General features: G+C 40.9%; 1 protein-coding gene across 5 annotated transcripts in view; it reads right to left on the bottom strand.

Moving 5' to 3' along the window:
• Window positions 1-7828: 7828 nt before the first annotated feature.
• Window positions 7829-23266, bottom strand: part of ZNF618 (zinc finger protein 618) — a 204872-nt gene continuing 189434 nt past the window's right edge. For 3 of the 5 annotated variants that reach the window (XM_040324381.1, XM_040324378.1, XM_040324380.1), the window contains 4 exons: window positions 17748-17825; window positions 16883-16993; window positions 15876-15986; window positions 7829-11144 (listed from right to left, as the gene is read on the bottom strand). In XM_040324381.1, the coding sequence (XP_040180315.1) occupies window positions 9601-11144; window positions 15876-15986; window positions 16883-16993; window positions 17748-17825 (1844 nt within the window). In that variant the 3' untranslated portion in view covers window positions 7829-9600. The remainder of the gene's footprint in view (window positions 11145-15875; window positions 15987-16882; window positions 16994-17747; window positions 17826-23266) is intronic. The other 2 variants (XM_040324376.1, XM_040324377.1) reach the window with 2 other exon arrangements.

Genomic DNA, 23266 nt, shown 5'->3' with positions numbered 1-23266 from the left:
ATTTTTTGGTAAACATACATTCATTTAAACAGCATCACTTTAAACTAAACGAAAAACATTTTGGTGGAAATATGTCCTGGAAGATTCTCAGGAATATAGTGACCGGTAAGTGTAACTATAGTTTTCACAAATCATCTTCCAGGACAGCTATTTGAGAGGATAAACAAGTAAGCATACCTCAAGGTGATTGGGGGGGGGGGGGGGGAAGGGTACAATGCCTTCAACGCCTTCCTTACAAAGAAGTCATCCTGGCTAAACAACATTTCCACATGGTAGTGCTTCACGCCCTCTTTGCTAATGATACAACCATTGACCTTGTGGAGTGAGCTCTCAGTCTAGCAAGTGGTAAATGACCAGTACTGATGTATGCTGAAATAATAGGGCCTCTAATCCATCAGCTTATGGTACTCTAGGAGGCACTGACCCTTAAGATGGGACTACCAATGGGGCTAGAAGTTTGTCAAAAGATGTAATCTTCAGAAAAAAAAATCAAAATGGTCACCACCTGTACTCTTTCCTTGAGCAAATTCTGAACTGTAGATATTTAATATCAATGTATGCCAAATCTTTTTTTTTTGTCAGGAATAAAGAACCTTCCACACTTGGGTGTATAGTTGGTAGTACTTGGTACTCACTTTACAGCTAAGGAGAAGGGTGTTAATCCCCCTTTCTGAACAATCTTTTTTCAAAAATTTCCCCAGGCCATCAGGCGAAAAAGCAGAGAAACTGGATGGAAAACCAGTCCCTGGACAGTTCTGTAGAATCAAGGGGTTGGGGCAGGAAACCCGACTGCCAGAGACATCAGAGCTAAGAACCAGCCTCTTCTTGAGCCCATTGAGCTATCAAAACTACCTCTGCTAGATCCTGGATGATATTCCTGAACACTGAGTAGCAAGGCTATTGGCAAAGCAAACCACAACTTGAACCCTCCCATAAAGGCATAATAAACCTTCCTACCTGCCCCTTGTGTTTTCACCTGCCACTACACAAGTTAATGCATGACCTCTCTATGTAGGCCAAAGACTGACACCTATAAACAAACTATACATCCCACAAACCCTAGGACTCCCAGTCTAGAGCAATTGCAAGTGGAAGAAATTAACAGAGCTTACCATGATGGCAGAGATGTGTTTGTTTTTTGGTAAAACATTTGTGATGCACAAAGAAAAGTGGCAAGGCATGCCTGTGGCCCAAAACAAGAATTTGCCTGTTTGCTAGGTGGATCCATGAATGGACACAGGGAATCAGTCAGCCATGACACTACAACCTGCAGCCACCAAAAGTGCATCCACCGCTCACCTTTACAAGGCAAAAAAAGGACAATTGAAAGTGTACAATCCAAGCACAACAGTTTGATGAAAGCATTTCCTCACACATGACCTATAAGCAGGATACATTTTTCATTCAAAACTTTTTGAACCAGAAAGTCTAATTTGATAACCTCCACATTCTAAATGGGCTAGACCAGTGGTCATCAACCCTGTCCTGCAGGGCCCACTAACAGGCCAGGTTTGCAAGATAACTGAAATACATCACAGCTGATATCATTTGCTCCTCAGTGATTGCAGTATTCTAGACTGCATCTCCCCAAGGTAATACATAAAACCTGGCCTGTTAGTGAGCTTGATGACCACTGGGTTAGACCACCTAAAAAAAAAAGTAGAAAGAGTAGAAAAGGCATTCTCAAAACCCAGTAACCCAAACCAACCATTAAAAAGTACTTGGTATAGGCTTACCTTGGTAAGTACAGCTCTGAGAGTAGAGGTAGACCCCAATCTAGCCTACCTGGGCATCCTAATTCCTCCCTGATGGCTTACCACGTTGCTCCATTTGGAGGGCTTCTTTAACAGGCTTGCTGTGTGGGCCCTGCATGCAGCCTAGGAACACAGCAGTATGTCCTCCACTCATGCAGCTTTTATCTGGGGCTAAAACAGTGCCGGTGCCATCTTGGTCCTCCTCGACCTGACATACAGGGGTCCTGCTGGGAAAATGTGGGTGGAGACCCTCCAGGAGGAACGATAACCAGTAGTGCCATTACGGCATTGACAAAACAGGCCAAAAAGCATTGGGCTGCTGAAGGTGCCTGCATTAGTTGAGCGGTAAGGTCCATCACATGTCTTAAGTAGGGATGAGCTCTGGTGTGTTCGCACACTCCACGTGCAGAGCCTGCCAGGAAGTCTGCACGGCGCTGTGCTAACCACAGGCCGGGAGACATTTCCCGATCTCTGCAGTCGAACATCGGGACAATGTCTACCTGCCTGTGATTAGCGCAGCGCCGTGCAGACTTCCTGGCGGGCTCTGCTCGTGGAGTGTGCGAACACACCGGAGCTCATCCCTAAGCTTAAGGGGGAAAAAAAAACCTCAGGCGAGTAACTAAATCAGGAACACTGGTATACTAGGACCTCGTCACCCGAGGGGGACATGACAACCACAATTATCAGAGCCAGGGAAAACAAAAACTTGATGGTCAAAAACACGAAACAACCAAAGATAGGAGAGAAGAGCTTTTTTAAAGGCTTTCTGGTTTGTGCTTTCTGTTGAAGGCAGAGCCAATCTTCTCTCAAGTAGCTGTCCTGAAAAATAAATTGAGAAAAGGGTTCTTCCACTGGCCTAAAGTGGGGTCCATTTAAATTGTGGAACCAAATCTCCCTTCTTCACCAATCAGTTGCTATATAGGAGTCTATGAGGCTGCAGAATTACTAGGCACTTCTTTGCTTCCTCCAGCATGTTGTAATCATGCCTCAGAGCCTCACTTATTTTATCGGTTTCCAAGACTGATTTTGTATTGCAGCAGTAAAAGCCAAACAACTTCAGCAGTGTGAGCAACCTGAAACAGCTGAAGGTAAAGAACCTTGGGAGGCAACATTTCAGCCTGAACATTTGAGTTTCCCTGTTTTAAATTGCCTTTAAGGTGGGCTGACTAAAATCTAGTTATCATGGGCAATATGGTTAAAGATGAATAGATAGTGCCTAAATGTTTGGGTTTTTCCAATTACTATTGATGGAAGAAGTGTTGACTGATTTTTAATGTGCTACCAAGCAGCCATTTGTAAAAAGTCTACAATCTTTCTGCTTGGGTGCATGTTTAAAGCAAATATAGCTGTCCACTGATGCATGGAGTCTTGGCAGGTGCATGCCACATGGACAGTATATTTGTTCATGCCTTTTCCAAATTCCACCCACAAAAAAAACACTTATCCATGGCTGTCGGGGCAAGCAGTCAGCTCACAATAAGAAGCCGATTGACTGTAAAAAATGCTGTCATAGGTTGGCATTTTTTATTTCAAAAGCAGTTCATTCAAATGAATTAAACCAATTAAGTTAATAAAACCAATAATCTACACTTAAAGGGGTTGTAAAGATTTGTCTTTTATTTTCTAAATAGGTTCCTTTAAGCTAGTGCATTGTTGGTTCACTTACCTTCTCCTTTGATTTCCCTTCTAAATGTTTTTTTTCTTTGTTTGAATTTCTCACTTCCTGTTTCTCCTCAGTAAGCTTTCCACCACCATCCGAGCGGTGGAAAAGCATTCAGAACAGCTTACTGAGGATGAACAGGAAGTGAGAAATTACAACCCCTTTAAGTTTAGTTTGTTTCTCACATTTCCTGTTACTGCTTGATACCTATAGAATTCTTTTTTTTTAAAGAAGCCCAGAATTAAAATGTTAAGCCATTTTTTTTGTTGTGGTTGTTCTGTGGTCTGTTCCACATGGGAGAGTGTCCTCTAACTCAGTGACACCTGCCAACAGGGCAAAGTGGGATAAAATCTCTCCAAAATGGACATAGCAATAAAAACCTGAAGCGGGCACCAACACTTGCCCATTTTGCCTAAATAAAAAATTCTAACGCCGTGAAGGTTTCCTTTGGGAAAAGTTCCCTTCACTTCTGTCAGCATTGACATTTAGAATCAGGGCAGGAAGTGAAGGGAAATCTCCTTAATTTGGACACAGATTAGCAATTAAAACCTGAGTTTTTAAACCCCCCCCCCCCACCTCTGCCCCCCAAAAAATTAAAAATAACACCACACCATCATATATATATATTTATATACACACACACACACACACACACACACACACACACACACACACACACACACACCACTGTTAGGTCCATATATATTTGGACGCAGGCACAATTTTCATACTTTTGGCTCTGTATGCCACCAGAATAAAATTAACATGAAACAATCCAAATGAATTTGAAGTGCAGACTTTTAACTTTAATTCAAAGGGTTGAACACAAATATCAAGTACAAATTTTAGTAACTGCAACCATTTTTATACATAGTCCCCCCCATTTTCAGGGGCTCAAATGTAATTGGACAAATTAATATAATCATAAATTAAATTTGTATTTTTAATATTTTGTTGAGAATCCTTTGCTGGCAATGGCTGCCTAAAGTCTGGAACCCATGGATATTACCAAAGACTCCTTTCTGATGCTTTGCCAGGCTATAACTGCAGCTGTCTTCAGTTGTTCTTTGTGGGTCTTTCTGCTTTTAGTTTTGCTTTCAGCAAGTGAAATGCATGCTCAATTGGGTTGAGATCAGGTGATTGACTCAACCATTGCAGAATATTCCACCTCTTTTCCTTCAAAAACTCCTGGGTTGCTGTTGCAGTGTTTTGGATCATTGTCCATCTCTACTGTGAAGCGCTGTCCAATCAACTTTTCTGCATTTGGCTGAATCTGGGCTGACAGTATATCTCTAAACACTGCAGAATTCATCCTGCTGCTTCTGTCCTCTGTCACATCATCAATAAACACTAATGACCCAGTGCCATTTGAAGCCATGCATGCCATTACACTGCCTCCACCATGTTTTACAGATGACGTTGTGTGCTTTGGATCATGAGCCAAGCCTTCTCCACACGTTTTTCTTCCCGTCATGGTACAGATTATTCTTAGTTTCATCCATCCAAAAAATGCTTTTCCATAACTGGTTTGGCTTTTTTAGATGTTTTTTTGGCAATCTAATATGGCGTTTCTATTCTTCAGGCTTATGAATGGTTTGCACCTTGTGGTGAACCCTCTGTATTTACTCTTGTGAAGTCTTCTCTTGATTGTAGACTTTGACAATGATACACCCACCTCCTGTAGAGTGTCCATACTTGCCTGGATGTTGTGAATGTGTTTTTATTTACCATAGAGAGGATCCTGCAATCATCCACAACTGTTGTCTTCCGTGGACATCCAGGCCTTTTTATGTTGCTGAGCCCACCAGTTCTTCTTTCTTCAGAACGTACCAAACTGTCGATTTGGTCATTCCTAATGTTGCTGCTATCGCACTGTATCTCAGCAATAGATTCCAAATGCAAATACCACACATAGAATCAACTCCAGACCTTTTAACTGCTTAATTGATGCATAAATAACGAAGAAGTAGCCCACATCTGGCCATGAAATTGTCCAATTACTTTTGACCCCTTGAAAAAGGGGATGGCTATTCTTAATAGCTGTAATTCATAAACCCTTTCTCTGATTTAGATGTGCATATCCTCAAATTAAACCTGAGAGTATGCACTTTCAGCCCATAGCCATTATATAACTAAAGCTTGATTTGTTTTGGTAAATACCTGAAAAATACTAAAATTGTGCCTGTGTCCAAATATATATGGACCTAACCGTGTGTGTGTGTATATTGTGTGTGTGTATATATACATACATACATACATATATATATACATATATATATATATATAGTAAAACCTTGGTTTAAGAGTAACTTGGTTTGAGAGTGTATTGCAAGACAAGCAGAAGTAGCGTCATGTCACATACATGAGTATAAGAGAGAAGAGAGGCACCTCCGAGTGTAGCAATATGGTTACATTTATTGAAGGTACAACATTTAGCAACATATTGCTACACTTATGCCGCGTACAGACGAGCATACATGTACGATGAAGCCGGACCGTTTTCACCGTACATGTATGCCCGGGGATTTCTGTATGGTGGCTGTACTCACCATCATACAGAAATGACGCGGCGACGTGGGCGGCCCTGCCAGTTAAATGCTTCCACGCATGCGTCAAAGTCATTCGACGCATTCGAGGGATGGCGGGCGCTCTGACATGTACGGTAGGTCTGTACAGACGACCGAACATGTCCGAGGGGACAGGATTCCAGCGGGCTGTTTTAAAACAAGTCCGGAAATATTTGCCCGCTGGGAAAAGGCCCGGCGGGCAAATGTTTGCTGGAATCCTGCCCGCTCGGGCCTACACACGACCGAACATGTCTGCTGAAACTGGTCCGCGGACCAGTTTCAGCAGACATGTTCGGTCGTCTGTACGGGGCCTAAGAGGCGCCCCTCTTCTCTTTAATACTCTGTAGCTGGATTTTGCTTTTAATCCCCTTGTGGAAGCTTCCATTTGTGGATGGGCATTTAATGGTTACACAACCTGGTGACCTTTCTATAATCTTTTTACAAGGACTATAAAACTAAAGGACCTATGAATAAAAGGTTGTGGAACAAATCATTTGAGATTCCATTATTTATTATGGGGAAATGTGCTTTGATATACAAGTGCGTTGGATTACAAGCATTTTTCTGGAACGAATTATGCTTGCAATCCAAGGTTTAACTGTGTATATGTATGTATGTATATATATATATATATATATATATATATATATATATATATATATATATACACACACAGTATATATTTTTTTTTATAAAAGCAGTGATGCTGTAATCTCTCCCCCCTCTCCAGCACTTACGCTCCCTGTAATTCCAGATGATGCTCTTTGTTCTGCAGCTTAGAAGTAAAAAAATGACCCAATAATGGAAGAGCATGTGACTTAGGCAGGCCATACAGACAGTGTTGACAGGAGAATCAGCAATTGTCTTCTCTCGGTGAGGGCGGGCAGGGGAAGCCGTCCCTGCCCAGGGGAAAACAGTGATTATAATTGCAAGAGAATACGACAGGCTAGTTGTACCAATTATCAATTGAACAAATTGGTACATTTAGCCTGCCCATTAACGGTTCAAATCTCAGAGATTCGAACCATGTATGGCCGGCCTTGCACATGATCAATCCATGTAACAGATTTGGACTGATAACCGTGGTCCTGTAAGCTACAACTTCACCAACTTGTACTATTGGATCTTGCTTCTGGGTTGGCAAGGAAGCAAAAAAAGGTGAATTTATGAGCTGCTGAGAGGTATGTGAAAATGACCCTTTTGCTTTGTCCAGCATGGGGCAAAACACATTAATTTTAACACCAGAAACAGGTAAAAAAACAGGGCTAAAAGGCAATAAACCACAGTAAAAGAATCCAACTATTTACGCAGACATAGACTGGCCATTTGTGCCAGAAACTCTAAATAGTTCACCAGTATCGCAAACTGGAGACATCATAGAGACACTGCCTGTCTAACATACAAGAAAGTTACCCTTAGATTCACGAGGTACTAGGCTTTAACAAAACCAACAGGCTGAATTCACACAAAATACTTTAGCCTAAAAAATGTTTGCCAAAACAGTGCGCATGTAATAAATCCTATATAACAACCATTAAAAATGAGGTAAATATCAGTTTTAACAGTGTTTTTTTTTTGAGAAATGATATCAATGCAAATAATAAAACAGAAGGAAAAGATCGAAAAGGATGCTCTACAAAAAGCTTAATTCTGCTCAATGTCATATCCTCATAAGAAAAATGCCATACCCTTTGGTTACACATACCTTAAAGAAGCTTTGGTTCCAATACAAAAGTAGGTTTGTCAGATAAATAAATTTGGTTCAAAACAGCTCCACAATTACCTTGGGTGGTAAAAACAAACATTATGGAGGACACATAAAATATATAGGTATCATAGAGCCGGCCTTATTTAAAAATAGCTCATTTAAATTCAGTGAGACAGATCTCAAAGTACTGCAAAATACAGAAGTTTATCAAGCTAGGCCAAAGACTAAAAAAAAAACTCCAGCATCTGTACACCGTGACCCAAATTTGTTGGCTAAAGAACCACTTGTCTACAAGCACAGACCACTGATTGTGGTCTACACCAAGCTTTGAGACTTAACAGCTATCACTTCACCAACAACCAAGGACTTCACTGGGTTCCTTCTTGGCTTAAGTTCTGATGACAGTCGCTCCTCAAAGCAAATGCATACTCATGATTATTAGCTCTGTCACAACATGGCTGGCAAATGTTCTTTAAAGTGTGATTTTGTAAAGCATTACATAAAATCTTATAAGGTTTTTAGCTAAAAAAAAACATGTGCATATGACCAGTATATAATCTCTTGACAATGTTCTAATGTTTAAATCAAAACTTGCTTCTATGTTTAATTTAAAAATAGATATGTACATGGGGGCAGCCATGTTTGTACAATAAATATGCAGGCTGTGCTTCCTTAGACAGTGCTTGTCTTTTACTGTTCAACTACATAAATATAGAAGAGCAAGTATGTGGAAGGTATGGTCCACAATTACTTGCAGGCAAAGTTACAATAATGTGTATTTGTCAAAATGCTCTAGGAGTTAAAAACTGAAATTATGTCAAAATCCCTTTTTAGCATTAAAGAAATTTTGGGGACAAAAATGTATAACTAGCTTTTATTATTAGTGCCTCCAACCTGTTTATATATGAAAACATATTCATACACAAGGTAAACTTAAGTAAACTGGGACATGGGTTGACAAAAAACAGGTTTCTACTTTAAAAACAAACCTCTCAAGCAGACTGTATTATAAATTAATTGTTAAAAAAAACCCTAACCTCCAAACATCAGAGGACACCAAGGCCCCACCTAAGTGTGCATGGCTCACTGTGCTGCAAAACCAGTCGCGCTACAGATACGATGAAAGACATCATATTGTGCCAGAAGCTGCGTGTACATTCGTGGTCACTGCCTGTATTTCTCAATGGTTACGATCTTTTCCATTCATAAATTAGCAACAACAAAAACATTTATGTGCTTCAGATAAAAACAAATTTTAACACCAAACCAATAAAATGAGTTAGGACAGTTGAGTTAACTAACATACAGTAGTCTACAGAATGAACCATCTATTATAAAAAATAAAAACAGTATAATCATTTCCCATCAGACTTTATACTAAGTGTAGTCCTAAAAGATTCTTCAAAACAACAATAAATGGGATCAGAGATAAATGTAAAAAAATAACTGCAGATAAAACACTGTATTTAAATCCTAAACTGTTAACTTGAGCCAACCAGCCTCCCTTAAACTTTTTTCCCCCCAATAAAATGTGTTGATGTTTTAAATGTCTTACCAAGCTAGCTAAAGGTCCTGCCAATACCCTGAAATAAATACTTATTGGATGTAGAGAAAAAGTCATTTGTGTAGAAATAAATTTCAAGTGACTTTGGAAGTCAGCTGCCTGTAGCTTTTAGAAAGGTCATCATTGTTTTACCTCTTAACACGTTCACCAATTGTCCAAAAACATTCCTTGTTCTGTCTCTTTATAGTATATATATTAAAAAAACAAACACAAAAAGCACTTGGTTCCTAGCGTTTCATTTTTTTGAGGTCCACAGTGTTTTAACGTGAGTTCCTTAGTCATCCACTTTTTATATTTTGGAACAGTGTTTTGTTTAACATATGTTTTTTTTATCCCAATAATATGTTTTAAAGCATATTAGATTTAAGGAACATAACTTTATTTATGTCTTCTGGGCTAAGGAGTCTCCGTCTTTTAATAAGCATGGTCTGTTCACACATATTTACGCACTCGCTTCGTGCCCCAACAGCTGGAACAGCCAATAACCAGAAGGCGAGCTTGGAAAGTCTTGTGTGTTTTTGGGTTACAGATGACCAAAAATGGAAAAGGTCAGGGGTCACTTGAAAAAGAGGCTCCTGCAAATAGTCATAGACTTCATTCTTCCCCATTCGGTCATCATCCTGAACTTTGGTTGACTCTGAAGATTGTCTAGCTTTTTTAGGAGGTACCACAAACTCTGACTCTTCTACTCCATCCCTGACCTCGTTAATTAATTCACAGACTTTAGTAATGATTTCCTCGTGTTGGTATGGCGGCACAGGCCGCAGTTTCTGTTGAGGGTCCAGAATCATGGCAACTTTGTGTGCAGACTCAACCTTGAAGTTCTCCTTCAAAGCTTCGAGAAAGAGGTGGCACAGTTTGCTAATGATCCCTGCGTCATTTGCTTTTGAGGTGAAGAGCTTCTCCAACCTAACATAGGTAGGCAGCACAAGCTGTAGGGTTGGCTTTCGCTCATTACTAAGGTCAATGACAGCTTGTTTCACAGGGGAAAGTATGGCGGCTAAATTGCTCAGTAGATGCTTGTTCAGGTTTTGGATAATGTTCAACTTTTTTGCCCGGCTGTAAAATTCACAGATCTGCTCATACCGTTCATGTACGAGCAAAAGGGAGTCCGTCACAGAATTCCAACATGGAGGGGGGGAGCTTTCCTCAAGGGAGCCAAATGTCTCTTTAACTATACCAGCAGCTCCAGCCAGCTCTTCTGTGACGTTCAAAAGCTCTATGACCTCATGCATATTACGGGCCTGTAAGGTGCGTTTGTTCAACACACTTTGTACCACAGAGTTTAAAGAACACGCAGAGCAACGTAGGCAAGTGCCAACCTTGGAGAAAGCCGAAGAATTCACTTTGCAGTCAGTGACATAAACAGTCCTGATTTCTGACATGACAAACTCAGAGAGTACATTTTGTACCCACTGGTGAATAAACTCCCCACTGTCTTTACCTTCAATGTCTTTAATTCCCAAGACATAACGTTTTATCTGATGCCCTTCTGCTTGATATGCAGTGAGCACATAGCAAGAGTCGGAACCAATGCTCTGTGAGTGGCAAGTCACCCCAATCCCTAAGCAGATGTTTCCCCCTAGAGCACAGGTCACTTTTACTTTCACTTGGTTGTACATTCGTGGCAAATGTTTCATGGCCAGGTTGTTCATATTTCCCAGGATTTCATTTACAGAAAATGTTCCGTAGCGAGCTCCAGTGTCAACGAGTGTTTGTGCCAGCTTGAAGAAGTCTTTCCCATTGAGAACGCTCAAGGCTCCAAGGTCAGCACACATTACTCTCAGAAGCCGCTCAGCAATATGCTGACGCTCCTTTTCAGGGAGTGAATTATTGATAGGTGCTACAGGCGTAGTAACAGGAGGTGTTGGTGTTGTTGTTGTTGTTGGTTCTGAAAGTGAAACGACAAAAAACAAACAATTTACAAAAATAAATTCTCTTTTCAACCAAATCAGTGAGCTACTAATGATATCTAACAAACTGTGCAAGTATACGCATATTCAGAATGTTCACTTTCAAGTTTATATTAATCTGTGTTTTCTTTAATCACTGTTTAATCACTTTTATTAGAATCCAGAGAGCACCTTACAGGTTCTCTCTAGTTTGCATTTAATTGGTGGCTGTAAGAAACATCTTGGTACTGAAAAGCAGGGACTTTTCGGTGGCAGCAGATAAAGGGGAGTGTGATGGACTGGTGCACTACAGTAATCCCAAAACTAGAAACTGAAGCAGGGATCTGGTAAAATAGGTATCTCAAAAGGCAATATATTGAATTACCAGGTGTCTGAGGATCAAAGGCACCACATCCCACCAGATATATTCAGAAGAGTGTATGTACAAAAAAACAGGGTTTTTAAGGTGCCACAAGTAAGGAATTTGTTACCCCAACACTTCATATTCCTGATATGTGGCTGCTGTACCATGTACTTTTATGAGAAAGTATCCTGTTGTCTTTGTATTGCTTCCTTTTTGTGAAATCCCTAGTGTTCCTGCCAGTCCCTCTGCTTTCCTATTAAAAACTGACCACACTAAGCAAGAGAGAACAATGTGGTCAGTTCTCTAGCTATGCTGGGAACTCAGTCTGCTCTCCTCCAATGATCAGACTTGTCCTGACACCCTCCAGCCATTCACTGGGAAGCTCAGCGTGCTGCTGCTCTCCTCCCCCAACTCTTATGCAGATGAGAACAGAGGGAATGTGATCATTTAATTAAAAAAGGGGAAAATGTGTTTATAATTATTCTTCTTTCTTTTATATCTATACAAAAATGTTTTGCCTTTCATTTCTTTTTTAAACTGAATAGGTTGTTTTACTAGGTGATTGTGTACAATCACTTTAACCACTTAAGGATAGAGCCTCGTTTTGAGATTTGGTGTTTACAGGTTAAAATTAGGGCTGTGCAAATTAACTTTTAATTAATCGATTAATCTTTAATTTTTTTGATCGATTAAAATTCTTTTGATTGGTACTAACCTCTCCGCCGGCTTCTGGGCCTTCAGGGAGTTCTGTCGGAGATCCAGTAACGTCACGGACACCGGCGGGGCTTGCCGTGTCCATCTGAAGGGCTCCTTTGTTGTGCCTTCATATCTGCATGCCGGCGGGACCTTACTATCTGCCTACGCAAGGGCTGTTACACTTCCCTCTATCACTTCCCTTTATCAACCTGGGATTCTACAACCATCCACTGGGAGTTGTGATAGTTCCCTTCATGGGACATCTACATGCCGACGGACTGATGTTAACCCCTCCTCATCTGGATTCAGCAGTGGTATCATTGTACACATTTTTATACCAGTATCATACTTAGCTACATGTTTTTATGACTGCTTTTGGTACCGTTTGGTATTACTCGCACCATTTTTACAGTTTATGTAGCTACATCGATTTTATCTCCAGTGCAATATTTATTTTGTTACCTACTTGAAGACTATAAAAGTTTTAATGCTATTCCCATCGAGCACTGCCTTTGTGTGTTTTGTGTATCCTGCTATCCATTTTTCCAGTGGTTGGTAGCTACACTGGGAATCAGCCTGCAAGGAGATCAGCTAAAAGTAGTTGGATCTGTATGTGCGTTATAATTAATCGAAATTGGTCGATTAATCGATTAAAAAAAAAACGGTTGATCGAACAGAAAAATTTTGATCAGTAACAGCCCTAGTTAAAATATTTATTTATATATGCTAGAAAATTACTTAGAACCTCGAAGCATTAAATATATTTTTTTTCTAACACCCTAAAGAATAAAATGGCGGTCGTTGCAATACTTTCTGTCACACTGTGTTTGCACAGCGGTATTACAAGCACACTTTTTATTTGGAAAAAATACACTTTTTTTAATAAAAAAATAAGACAACAGTAAAGTTAGCCCAATTTTTTTTATATTGTGAAAGATAATGTTACGCAGAGTAAATTGATATTCAACATGTCACACTTCAAAATTGCGCCCACTCATGGAATGGCGACAGACTTTTACCCTTTAAAATCTCCATAGGCGATGTTTAAAAAATTCTACAAGTTGCATGTTTTGAGTTACAAAGGCGGTCTAGGGCTAGAATTATTGCTCTCGCTCTAACAATCGCGGTGATACCTCCGATATGTGGTTTGAACACCGTTTACATATGCAGGTGCTACTCAAGTATGTGTTCGCTTCTGCACGCGAGATCGATGGGACGGGGCGCGTTAAATTACATTTTTTATTTTTCTTATTTTTTTTACTTTTTATTTTTACACTGTTCTTTAATGTTACTTTTATTCATATTACAAGGAATGTAAACATCCCTTGTAATAAAAAGCATGACAGGACCTCTTAAATATGAGATCTGGGGTCAAAAAGACCTCAGATCTTATATTTACACTAAAATGCAATAATAAAGGAAAAAATGTCACTTTAAAGAGCTTTGGGTGGAATAGACGTTTTGTCGTTGCTTCCGCCATGCAATGGTATGGAGCCAGGTGGGGGCCATCTTCCCCTCACTCAACTCCAGATCACAGAGGAGACAGGATCCGTCTGCCTCCGCCACTGCCGGCGGCTTCGGTAAGCGGTGGCACCTAAGCGTGGCAGGAGGGGGGGTGGAGAGTCTCCTGCCACCAATAAAAGTAATCTTGCGGCAAATCTGCCACTGAGACCACTTTTATCTGAAAGCCAGCTATCCGCTGAAGAAGTGGATACCAGGGTTTTGGCAGGTAGCTGCTGCCATAACAATGATATTCCACTTTAAACAGTATACAAATGTTAAAAACAACAATTTCATAAAAACCATCACAGAATATCCATGCAGCCATAATATATGTGCAGTAACTTCAGCTCGACATGTTTCACCAATCAATGGCTTCCTCAGTACTGCATGAAATGCCACCAGGGTGCACAGATGTATTTGATGAATCAACACACAGAAACAAAAATAGATCATACACCAATAGAATAACCTATGGGGATATCAGTGAACCATAGGAGGGTTACAGCCCAATATGCATTTGCCACTTAAACTGTTACTAAACCCAGGACCCTGAATTTACAATATCTGGTCTCCCACAGTACACAAAACATGGAAATGCAATTATTTTAGTAAATATAAACTGCTAAATACCTTTTCTCATCAGCAGTTAGAGCAGTATTTTGACTTCTATCAGTGTCCAGCCAGGAACTGGTTAAAGCTTGTAGCTGGAGTTTTCTGACTGTGCTATGATACTGCAAGACCCCTGATCCTGTGTTTAGACAGTGCTGATTGGTCCTGTGCTGATCACATGCATCCTCCCAAGAAAAAAAAAACTTCTCTAGCAAAACACACCAAACTGAGCATGTGCAGCCTGACTCCATTGAGTCTGTGTTATCGGGTACATATTAGGAGTCAGTGGAAGGAGGATCAAACAGCCGTTTTACACAATGTGAAGAATTAACCACTTAGGGTCCACAGCGAGTAGAACAAGCATTATTTACTGCATACACAACTGATTTTACTGTTCTGGGTTTAGTAAAACTTTAAATCAAGATGGTAAAGGGGATACACATGGGTAATTCACTAGAGCTTAAAATTCAGGCCTCTCTGCCAAAATTAAATAGAACAACCCGACTATCAAAGTTCATGAGGCATATGTTTTTCCAAAAGCAAGAGCAACCAACTTAAGTATGGCAAATACTATTATAATGAGTTACTCACACGGCGTCCCTCATGGTGCAATGCCGTATCCCCTCTACCATCTTGATTTAAATGGCTGATGCATATTGGACTGTATTCCTCCTATGGTTCACTAATATCCCGTAGGTGATCCTATTGTTGAATGATCTATTTTCATTTCTGTGTGTTGATTGATGAAAGCCTCTGAGTCTCCTGAGGAAGCCAGTGATTTGTGAAAAATGTCGAGCTGAAGTTACTGCACATAATTTAGGGCCGCATGGATATTCTGTGCTGGTTTTTATGAAAAGGTTTTTAATATTTATATACTATAATAAAATGTGATATTTGTACAAGATTCTAATTGTGGCACCTTTAAAATCCATTTTTTTTTTGTACATACACTCTTCTAAGTTTCTCAAGGTTTTATTTTCCATTTTATTCAGAGCTGCTCCACCTTAAAGGAAGGGGGCCTACAAACATATCCAGTAATGTCCATGAACATATTGAGTGGTAAAAGTTAAAGGGTCAGCTTTCTGCAGGATTTGTGTTTTCATCTTGGCTCTCTACCTTTTATTTTCTTCGGTTTCCTGATAATATGTTTATTTAGTAATCCCTTTAATCATTTTTTTTTAGATTATTTGAAGAAGCTGCCCACAGACAGGGCATAAGATATAGGCATACCCAGGTATATGGCAAGCCACAGTGGCTGCCTAACAGAACAAGTACATTATTAGAAAAACAGTATGGTTTACCCCTTAACCCTTGGGTGTTTAGCTTTGGCTGGAGGGCACAGGAGCGCTGTCTAGCCCCACAGTCCCATTCAGCTGCAACAGCTGTCAGACTCTTATAGAGTTTGACAGGCTGCTGGCAGCAGGGTTGGGCGGTGTGCCTGTGCCCTCCAGCTGCAGCTACACGCAGGGGCCTCATGCACTAGGGCTATACGCACTGTGTACATGAGGCCTAAATGATAAAGGGGAATCTTCCAGAAAATGTCATGTTTTCTACTTACTTTGATTCCTTTTGTCTGTATTTCCCTGCATGGTGGTGGGCAGGCAGCCTGAGCTTAGCACATCACAGATTATAGTCTTTGAGAGAACTGCCTCCCCTTGTTCTTCAAGAACTACAAAAAACACAATAATTAAAAAAACAATAAAAAAAAAAAAACAGAAAACTTTCCATATTTTTTATTAGGAGAGCTGTTTAAGCGTATCTAAAGGGCAACATTTATGTTTTTGTTTTAGATACAGTGAATAATAGTTAAAACCCCTATTAGTTTTTTAGTGTTGTGTCCCTGGACAGATTTACCCTGTTTGTTCTGATGACCATTGTCTCTGGGACTGAAAGTTAAGCTAGTTACACACAATGGACAGACCATATTCACACTTAAACCTAGTACGAAAAATCAACTTGTTGAGTTGAGTGATACCTACTGGGCTGCCCACAACTCAAAATTCACCCACTTTATCAGGAATTGACCAGAATTTGAGCTATTGCCATCCTAAGGGAGGTCCAAAATATTTTAAATCGTCACCAGAACAAGAATAGATGGAAAACCGGCCAGGTGAAAAAATATGTTCTGGTGACATCACTTTAGAAGAATTTACCTTACTATGGAAATATTTCCTCTCACTTTATGTTGTGTCTCCAAGACAGCGAAGAAAAATCTCCCCAAAGCAAAAAATAAATAAAAATCTACTATCTCCAAACTAAAAAAAAAGAATTTAGATGTACCTTTAGATATTTAAATAAAACCTATAAATAATTTTGCTTTATTTTATTAAGCACAGGGTAATATTAATAAAAAAATCCAACCTCCCAAACTAACAAAAATGTTAATTAATTGAGATGTCTGGCTACTCTCCCCGGTGAGCCTGGTAAGAAAATAGTACACATTACCGTGCTCACTTTAGTGTATGCTCCTACAAATGCGCATGTATATAATAGGGTTTACAGAAGCTAGCATAGTCCTATCCCCTGTGCATGGCAATCCACAGCAAGTTATGGTTATCAAGGCACCTTGAGACATACTGTTGTTTGCGTTGTTTCTTTGGGGTTGAGTCTTCCAATTTTCCTCTGGTGGTGGCGGCAGTGACCTGGACTGGTTGGTTGCGATACTGTTTTCGTCAGCTGAGAAAGAAGAAACAAGAGAGAGTTGGAATCCATAAGCGATACAGGCAATGTCCATATTGTGATAAGCATCAGGCAAAAATCTTGGCAGAAAAGATCAGAGATTGGGTCTTCCTCTACAGGCATTTTTGGTTATTAAGTACAAGTGTTAAAAGGTCCAAGACCATTTCTTCCACAAGCCTGGTACTTGGAAGTTCTACTCTACCACTCCGAGCCAGGCAGACTGATCACTCATCATCTTAATAAAGCAAGAAGATAGTAGGTTCAGCGTCACATATGGAATTATATACAGCCTGGAAGCATGAGAATTACCATATTAAAATGATCTTTTAGTGATTTTGCTTTGCAACATATTTAATTTAAAAGGGAATGAAATAATTCAGTGTATAGAATACAAGCAACGAACATCTGGTCTTCATGGGTCCCTCCACTCATATGCTGGGCAGGGGACATCAAAGGTTGTACATATTCATCTTTGTTATTTCCCAATACTGGCCTTTGTCTGCTAGCCATACAGAATGTTACTAAAAGGCAACACATCTCTTGTACTCTTTTCCATGCTTCCATTTCATTTGTTTTAATTTTTGTTTAAATGTAACAGAAGACAGACTGAGCACAAATGCTCACATGCAGGTGTCCTAAGGTAATTTGGAGCCATACACAAAACCAGTTCTAACCACCATAAAACAAACCTATACACAAAAAAAAATCTTTATCGACAGTAAAACGACAGTGAATCGGGAGTTCTTCTCACCGGCATGTGACTGCATGTGCTCCAGGAGGTTGTTGTAAAACTGGAACTGAATCCCGCAAGCCCCACATGTGTACGGCTCTGTGAGAAAACAATTTGGGGTTTCAAAAAGAGTTCTCACAATCCAATCGGTTTTATCAATGTATCACAGAGGACTTACAGCTATTTATTATTTAAACATGGTGGGAAACCCCCTTGAAACGCCCTTGTTTCTCTGAAGACTACAGGATGTCCATGACATTCTGGAGCCTTCTGGAGACGTGAAAGTAGGACAAAGGTTGTAATAGACCATCTACATACAGATAACCACATGATGCAATGAAGCATCACTCAAATGCCTGAAGCTCTGCAAAAAAAATTGTACGCTATATAGGACTGTAAATTTTATAAATGCTTCTGGATATGCTCTCTTGGACAGCTAAAATAAGCAACAGATTTGATTCTCCTAACAAATTTATATTCACTATGGAATGACTGTACTTCTGCTTCAAGTCTGTTCCAAGAGTCAACTACTCTTTCAGTAAAAATAATACTTTCTAAATTTAGTTTGTTCGTTTGAGATCATGTTCTTTGAAACTGAAAATACCGCTCGCTTGAAACTTATTCCAACCCTTCGTGTACTCTGTGGTTTCAATCATTTACCTTGGGTCTGTACATATCAAAGAGACCATTGCCCGACCATTCATTTCCATCTGGATTTTGTTTGAATTTAGCATATTTTATCAATGTTATTGATCAGTAAGAGTCGGTTCACACTAGGGCGACACGACTTCCAGCGCGACTTTCAGAGGCGACTCCGACACGAATTGAGCATGAACCACAGGGCGATTTACAACACGACTTGAAGTCGTCTCCAGGACAGGAGACTTTCCAGTGGCCAATCAAACAACAATTAGCTCTAGGGGAGGGAGGGAGGGGGAGGTTTGCCTGAGAAATGTATGTTATCTTCCTGGAAAGTCGCTTCAGTTAAGACAGTGATCAGACTTGGATCAGACTTGGAGGCGACTTCCATTGAAATCAATGGGTACAAATCGCCTAAAAGTCGGATTGAAGTAGTACAGGAACTTCTTTTGAAGTCGGAGCGACTCGAGTCGTGTGTATTAACACCGCTCCCATTCACTCGCATTGTTTTTCTCGACAGCACGACTTGGGACGACTTGAGGCGGCTTCAAGTCGGATCCCAAGTCGCCCCAGTGTGAACCGGCTCTAATAGACTCCTTTGTGTAGCTATCCAAAAGCGCTGAGACTGCCGCTGGGTGCCATTTTGGATATGAAGATGACTCAAAGCTTCAGAGATGTGGTGAAGACCTCTCTATAATATTCCCCTTCGTTCCTCCCCCCCCAGCCTCATTAATACAGAGCTGAAGGGAGGGGCAGAGGAGCTGGGCCAGAACAAAAAAGGCGAGGCAATGACATACAAGGATGGAGGGGCTGTGCTAGGGAATTCACTCTCCTAGAGTTGTCACATTTTCTAGCAAGTTCAAAGGCACAATAAAAGTGGATAAAGCTCTATTATGGAAAAACGCAATGCAAGTAAGCATTTAAAATACTTGATTTTTCAGTGCATTTACCTGCTATTAAGTTAGTGACAGGGTATATAAGTTCCTCCTAGCTCACCTAATAAATTGTATTCACCATTGTTGGTGGCCATCTCTTGACTCATTACCTCACCAATATCCATTTTTTGTGAAGCCTCCAGAACTGGATACAGTATTCTAAATTGGATCCAACTAAAGCTCTATATATTGGCATCGGGATCTCTTCCTCTTGCTGGTGATGCAACACAGAATTCTATTAGCTTTCGCCACTGCCTGGCCACACCATTGGCTAATTCTGCAATATGAAACCAGCATGCCTAAATCTTTTTCTTCTCTAGTTTAGGCCAATACTGTATGCTTAAAATGGCACTCAATATGAGAGGACCCCCCAAAGTGCATCACTGAACTCCAGTTTCAACTGCTTTGACCAATCTTCTTTATAACAAGACATCCAGGGAATGACAAATCTTCCTTTTTTTTTATATAAAAAAATAAAAATCCAGGGAATCTGCTTGCTTCCTCATCCTTGCAGGAGATAGGAATCTCTAGGCAGAATGTTTTTTTATAAGTTTTTCTTCCTGGGTTTGAAGATGTTTAAGGCCTCGTACACACAATTGTTTTTCTCAGCAAAAATACTCTGCCAGCATTTTTCTTGATTGATTTTGCCGAGGAAAATGGTCGTGTGTACGAGGCCTTAGACATCTTCAAACCCAGGAAGAAAAACTTTAAAAAAAAAACATTCTGCCTAGAGATTCCTAAGTTTTTCTTCCTGGGTTTGAAGATGTCTAAGGCCTCGTACACACGACCGTTTTCCTCAGCAAAATCCATCAAGAAAAATGCTGGCAGAGTATTTTTGCCGAGAAAAACGCGTGTGTGTGTATGTTTTTCGTCGAGAAAACTGTCGAGGATCTCGACGAGAAAAAAAAGAACATGCTCTCTGTTTTCTCGTCGGGAGGCTCAATTTCCTCGTCGTGTTTCTCGTCAGGCTGGTTTACGCCGAGAAACACATTTGTGTGTTTGCTTAGAAACCCGCGCATGCTCAGAATAAAGTATGAGACGGGAGCGCACCTTCGGTAAAAGTAGCGTTCGTAATGGAGATAGCACATTCGTCACGCTGTAACAGACTGAAAAGAGCGAATCATCTCTCACCAAACTTTTACTAACACGTGGTAACACAAGATTAGCAAAAGCAGCCCCAAGGGAAGCGCCAGTGGAATCGCACTTCCCCTTTATAGTGCCGTCATACGTGTTGTACGTCACCGCGTTTGAAAACAACGAGATTTTGACTTGACAGTGTGTATGCAAGGAAAGCTTGACAAGATTCTCGTCAAGCCTGACAAGAACCTCGTCGAGGAAAACAACGTTTCTTTTACAACAAGATTCTCTGTCGTGTGTACGAGGCCTTAGAGCCCATTCACACAGGGGCGGCACGACTTTGGGGGCGACTCGGCAAGGCGACCTGAAGACGACTTGCAAAATGACTTCTGTACAGTATAGAAGTCAATGCGAGTCGCCCTCAAAGTCGTACAAGAACCTTTTTCTAAGTCGGAGCGACTTGCGTCGCTCCTATTAGAATGGTTCTATTGAATAGAACGGGACGCGACTTGTCAGGCGGCTATCGCCCCAGTGTGAATGGGCTCTAAAGGTACCATTATGAGCTAGGAACTGTGTCAGAAAGCTGAGGAACACAGGAGAGCTCACTGAAACCATATTTGATTTGCCTGAATATGTCTATGGTATGTCAAAACTGCACTTATTCTTTAAATAAAATATCTTGTTTTCCAATGCAAAAAAACTCACAGAAGGCATCTAGTACCTTGAAACCTCACTTCAATTTCTGGTATTAACATTTACCTTTTCCTTCGATTTCCCTTCTAAATGTTTTTTTTTCTTTGTCTGAATTTCTCACTTCCTGTTCCTCCTCAGTAAGCTGTTCTGGCTGACTAACCCCCAGCCAGAACGGCTCAGATGATGGGGGCAAGCTTACTGAGGAGAAACAGGAAGTGAGAAATTCAAACAAAGAAAGAAAACATTTAGAAGGGAAATCGAAGGAAAAGGTAAGTGAACCAACAATGCACTAGCTTAAAGGAACCTATTTGGAAAATAAAAAACAAACCGTTACAATCCCTTTAACAACAGCCTTCTCTCCAAATGAGTGTGGTGGGTCAGTATATTGTTACTGGCTATAATGCCTGTTTTAGGTATACTGTATATACACAATTTGTTAAAGGTTACATAGCTGAGAAGGAAGTCCTAAAATTTAATTGCAATTTCTCATAAATCAGTGGTCCCCAACCTTTTTGAAACTGGGGGGGGGGGGGGGGGGGGTGTTGGTGGACAGGTCGAGGGATGTGAGATATTCAGACTTTAGCCCCTCTTCACAACACAGCCCCCTCCCTTATAGCACAGACCCCTCCTTTATGCCAGTGTCCTTCATTCCCCTTCACATCACAGCGCCCTTTTATATCACAGTGCCCCTTCACATTACTGTAAAAGAGGCTGTGATGTGAAGGAGACTGCACTGTAAAGGGGGTACTGTAATGATTACAGTGCCTCTTTACAGTGCAGTCACCTTTATATTACAGTCCCCCTAGCAATCATAGCATCCTCCATCACAGTACCCCCCCTGCAGTCTGCCCCCCCCCTCCCATTTCCTCTCTAACATCACACAATGCTAATTTCTGCCTCCCTTGCACAGAACTCCTACCTTTAGCAGGGCAGAATATGTGATTAGTCTATGTGTCCTCTCCTGCCTCCCCCACCCACCTGACGATATCATCCTATCAACAGGGCAGTGGGCGGGAGGAGCTCTCCATTCCGATCTGCAGCTCCTCTCACCCTCTGCCCTGCTGATAGGGATGACATTGTCCGCTGGGCGGGCAAAGGAGCTGGGAGAGGAGACACCGGCATTGCAGCACAAAAGGTAATGAGCGGCGAGCGCGGTCTGTGATAACCCTGTGCGGACCGTGGTCGCTGCTCACCTCCTGCTGTGTGGCCCAATCATCAACAGGTCGTGGACCGACACCGGTCTGCAGCCAGGGCCGAATGTCGGACTGCATCAGCTGGTTCAATAATAACTGGCCAACATTGAGCCCGTGTGTACGGCAGCCAGGCCGGCTTCTGTCGAAAAGGCATGACCAAAAAAGGTCTGTTGACCATCTCCCGATCAGCAATCTCAGCCAATGGCTGAGAGCACTGGCCAGAATGTTCTGGAGGGGGGAACGTCTCCCTGTTAGGACACAACTGAGCAGCAGGAGAGATCGCTGTACTAACTTTGGATTGAGCGGTAATTTTTTTACATTCAGCCCACTGGGTTGAGCGAAAAAAATAAAACTAGTAGTGTGCACGAGGCTTAAGATTTCACAATACTATTATTAGTAAAACAGTTGATGCTGCAAAGATTTCTTCCTGAAAATATCTTTCTAATTCATATGCCAACTAAAGCCAGAGGGAGAGCAGATCTGGCAAGAGGAATGAGATGCTTACTGTAGGGTTATCAAGAAATCAAATAGTGCAGTATTATTTGGCTGCCTGCCGTTACCTTGTGTGCTGATGCTATCTGCAATTTCCAGGGAGTCACCGTAACAGTCAGCAGTTGATAGTTTTTTTATGCTTAATTAGATAGAACCAGTAGAGAGATACCCATCGTAGGACGACAGATAAGGCCTGGAGGACAGCGGAGATATCCTCAAAGGCCAAATCACACATATTTAGTATGGGAATTAAAAAGCAATGCCAGACAACATGTAAAAGCATTCATTGGGATATTAAAGCAGTATTAATCCCCAAGAGCAAACATTATATCACAGCTTGCCAATTCTTAGATGTGACGGCTGCATTTGTTTTATTTTTTAGGCTTTCTTTCCTTTATTGTCATATGGCAATCTAGCCAGTAAAAGAACATGCTCTCCTGAAGATGTATCACTTACAGCATAACCTTTAGACGAGCGAGAGCCACTTAAAGTGGAGGTTCACCCGAAAAGT

This window comes from Rana temporaria, chromosome 9 (genome assembly GCF_905171775.1).
Source record: "Rana temporaria chromosome 9, aRanTem1.1, whole genome shotgun sequence".
Taxonomy (NCBI): domain Eukaryota; kingdom Metazoa; phylum Chordata; class Amphibia; order Anura; family Ranidae; genus Rana; species Rana temporaria.
The sequence above is the reverse complement of the archived record's forward strand: the minus strand, read 5'-3'. Positions and strand labels throughout refer to the sequence as shown.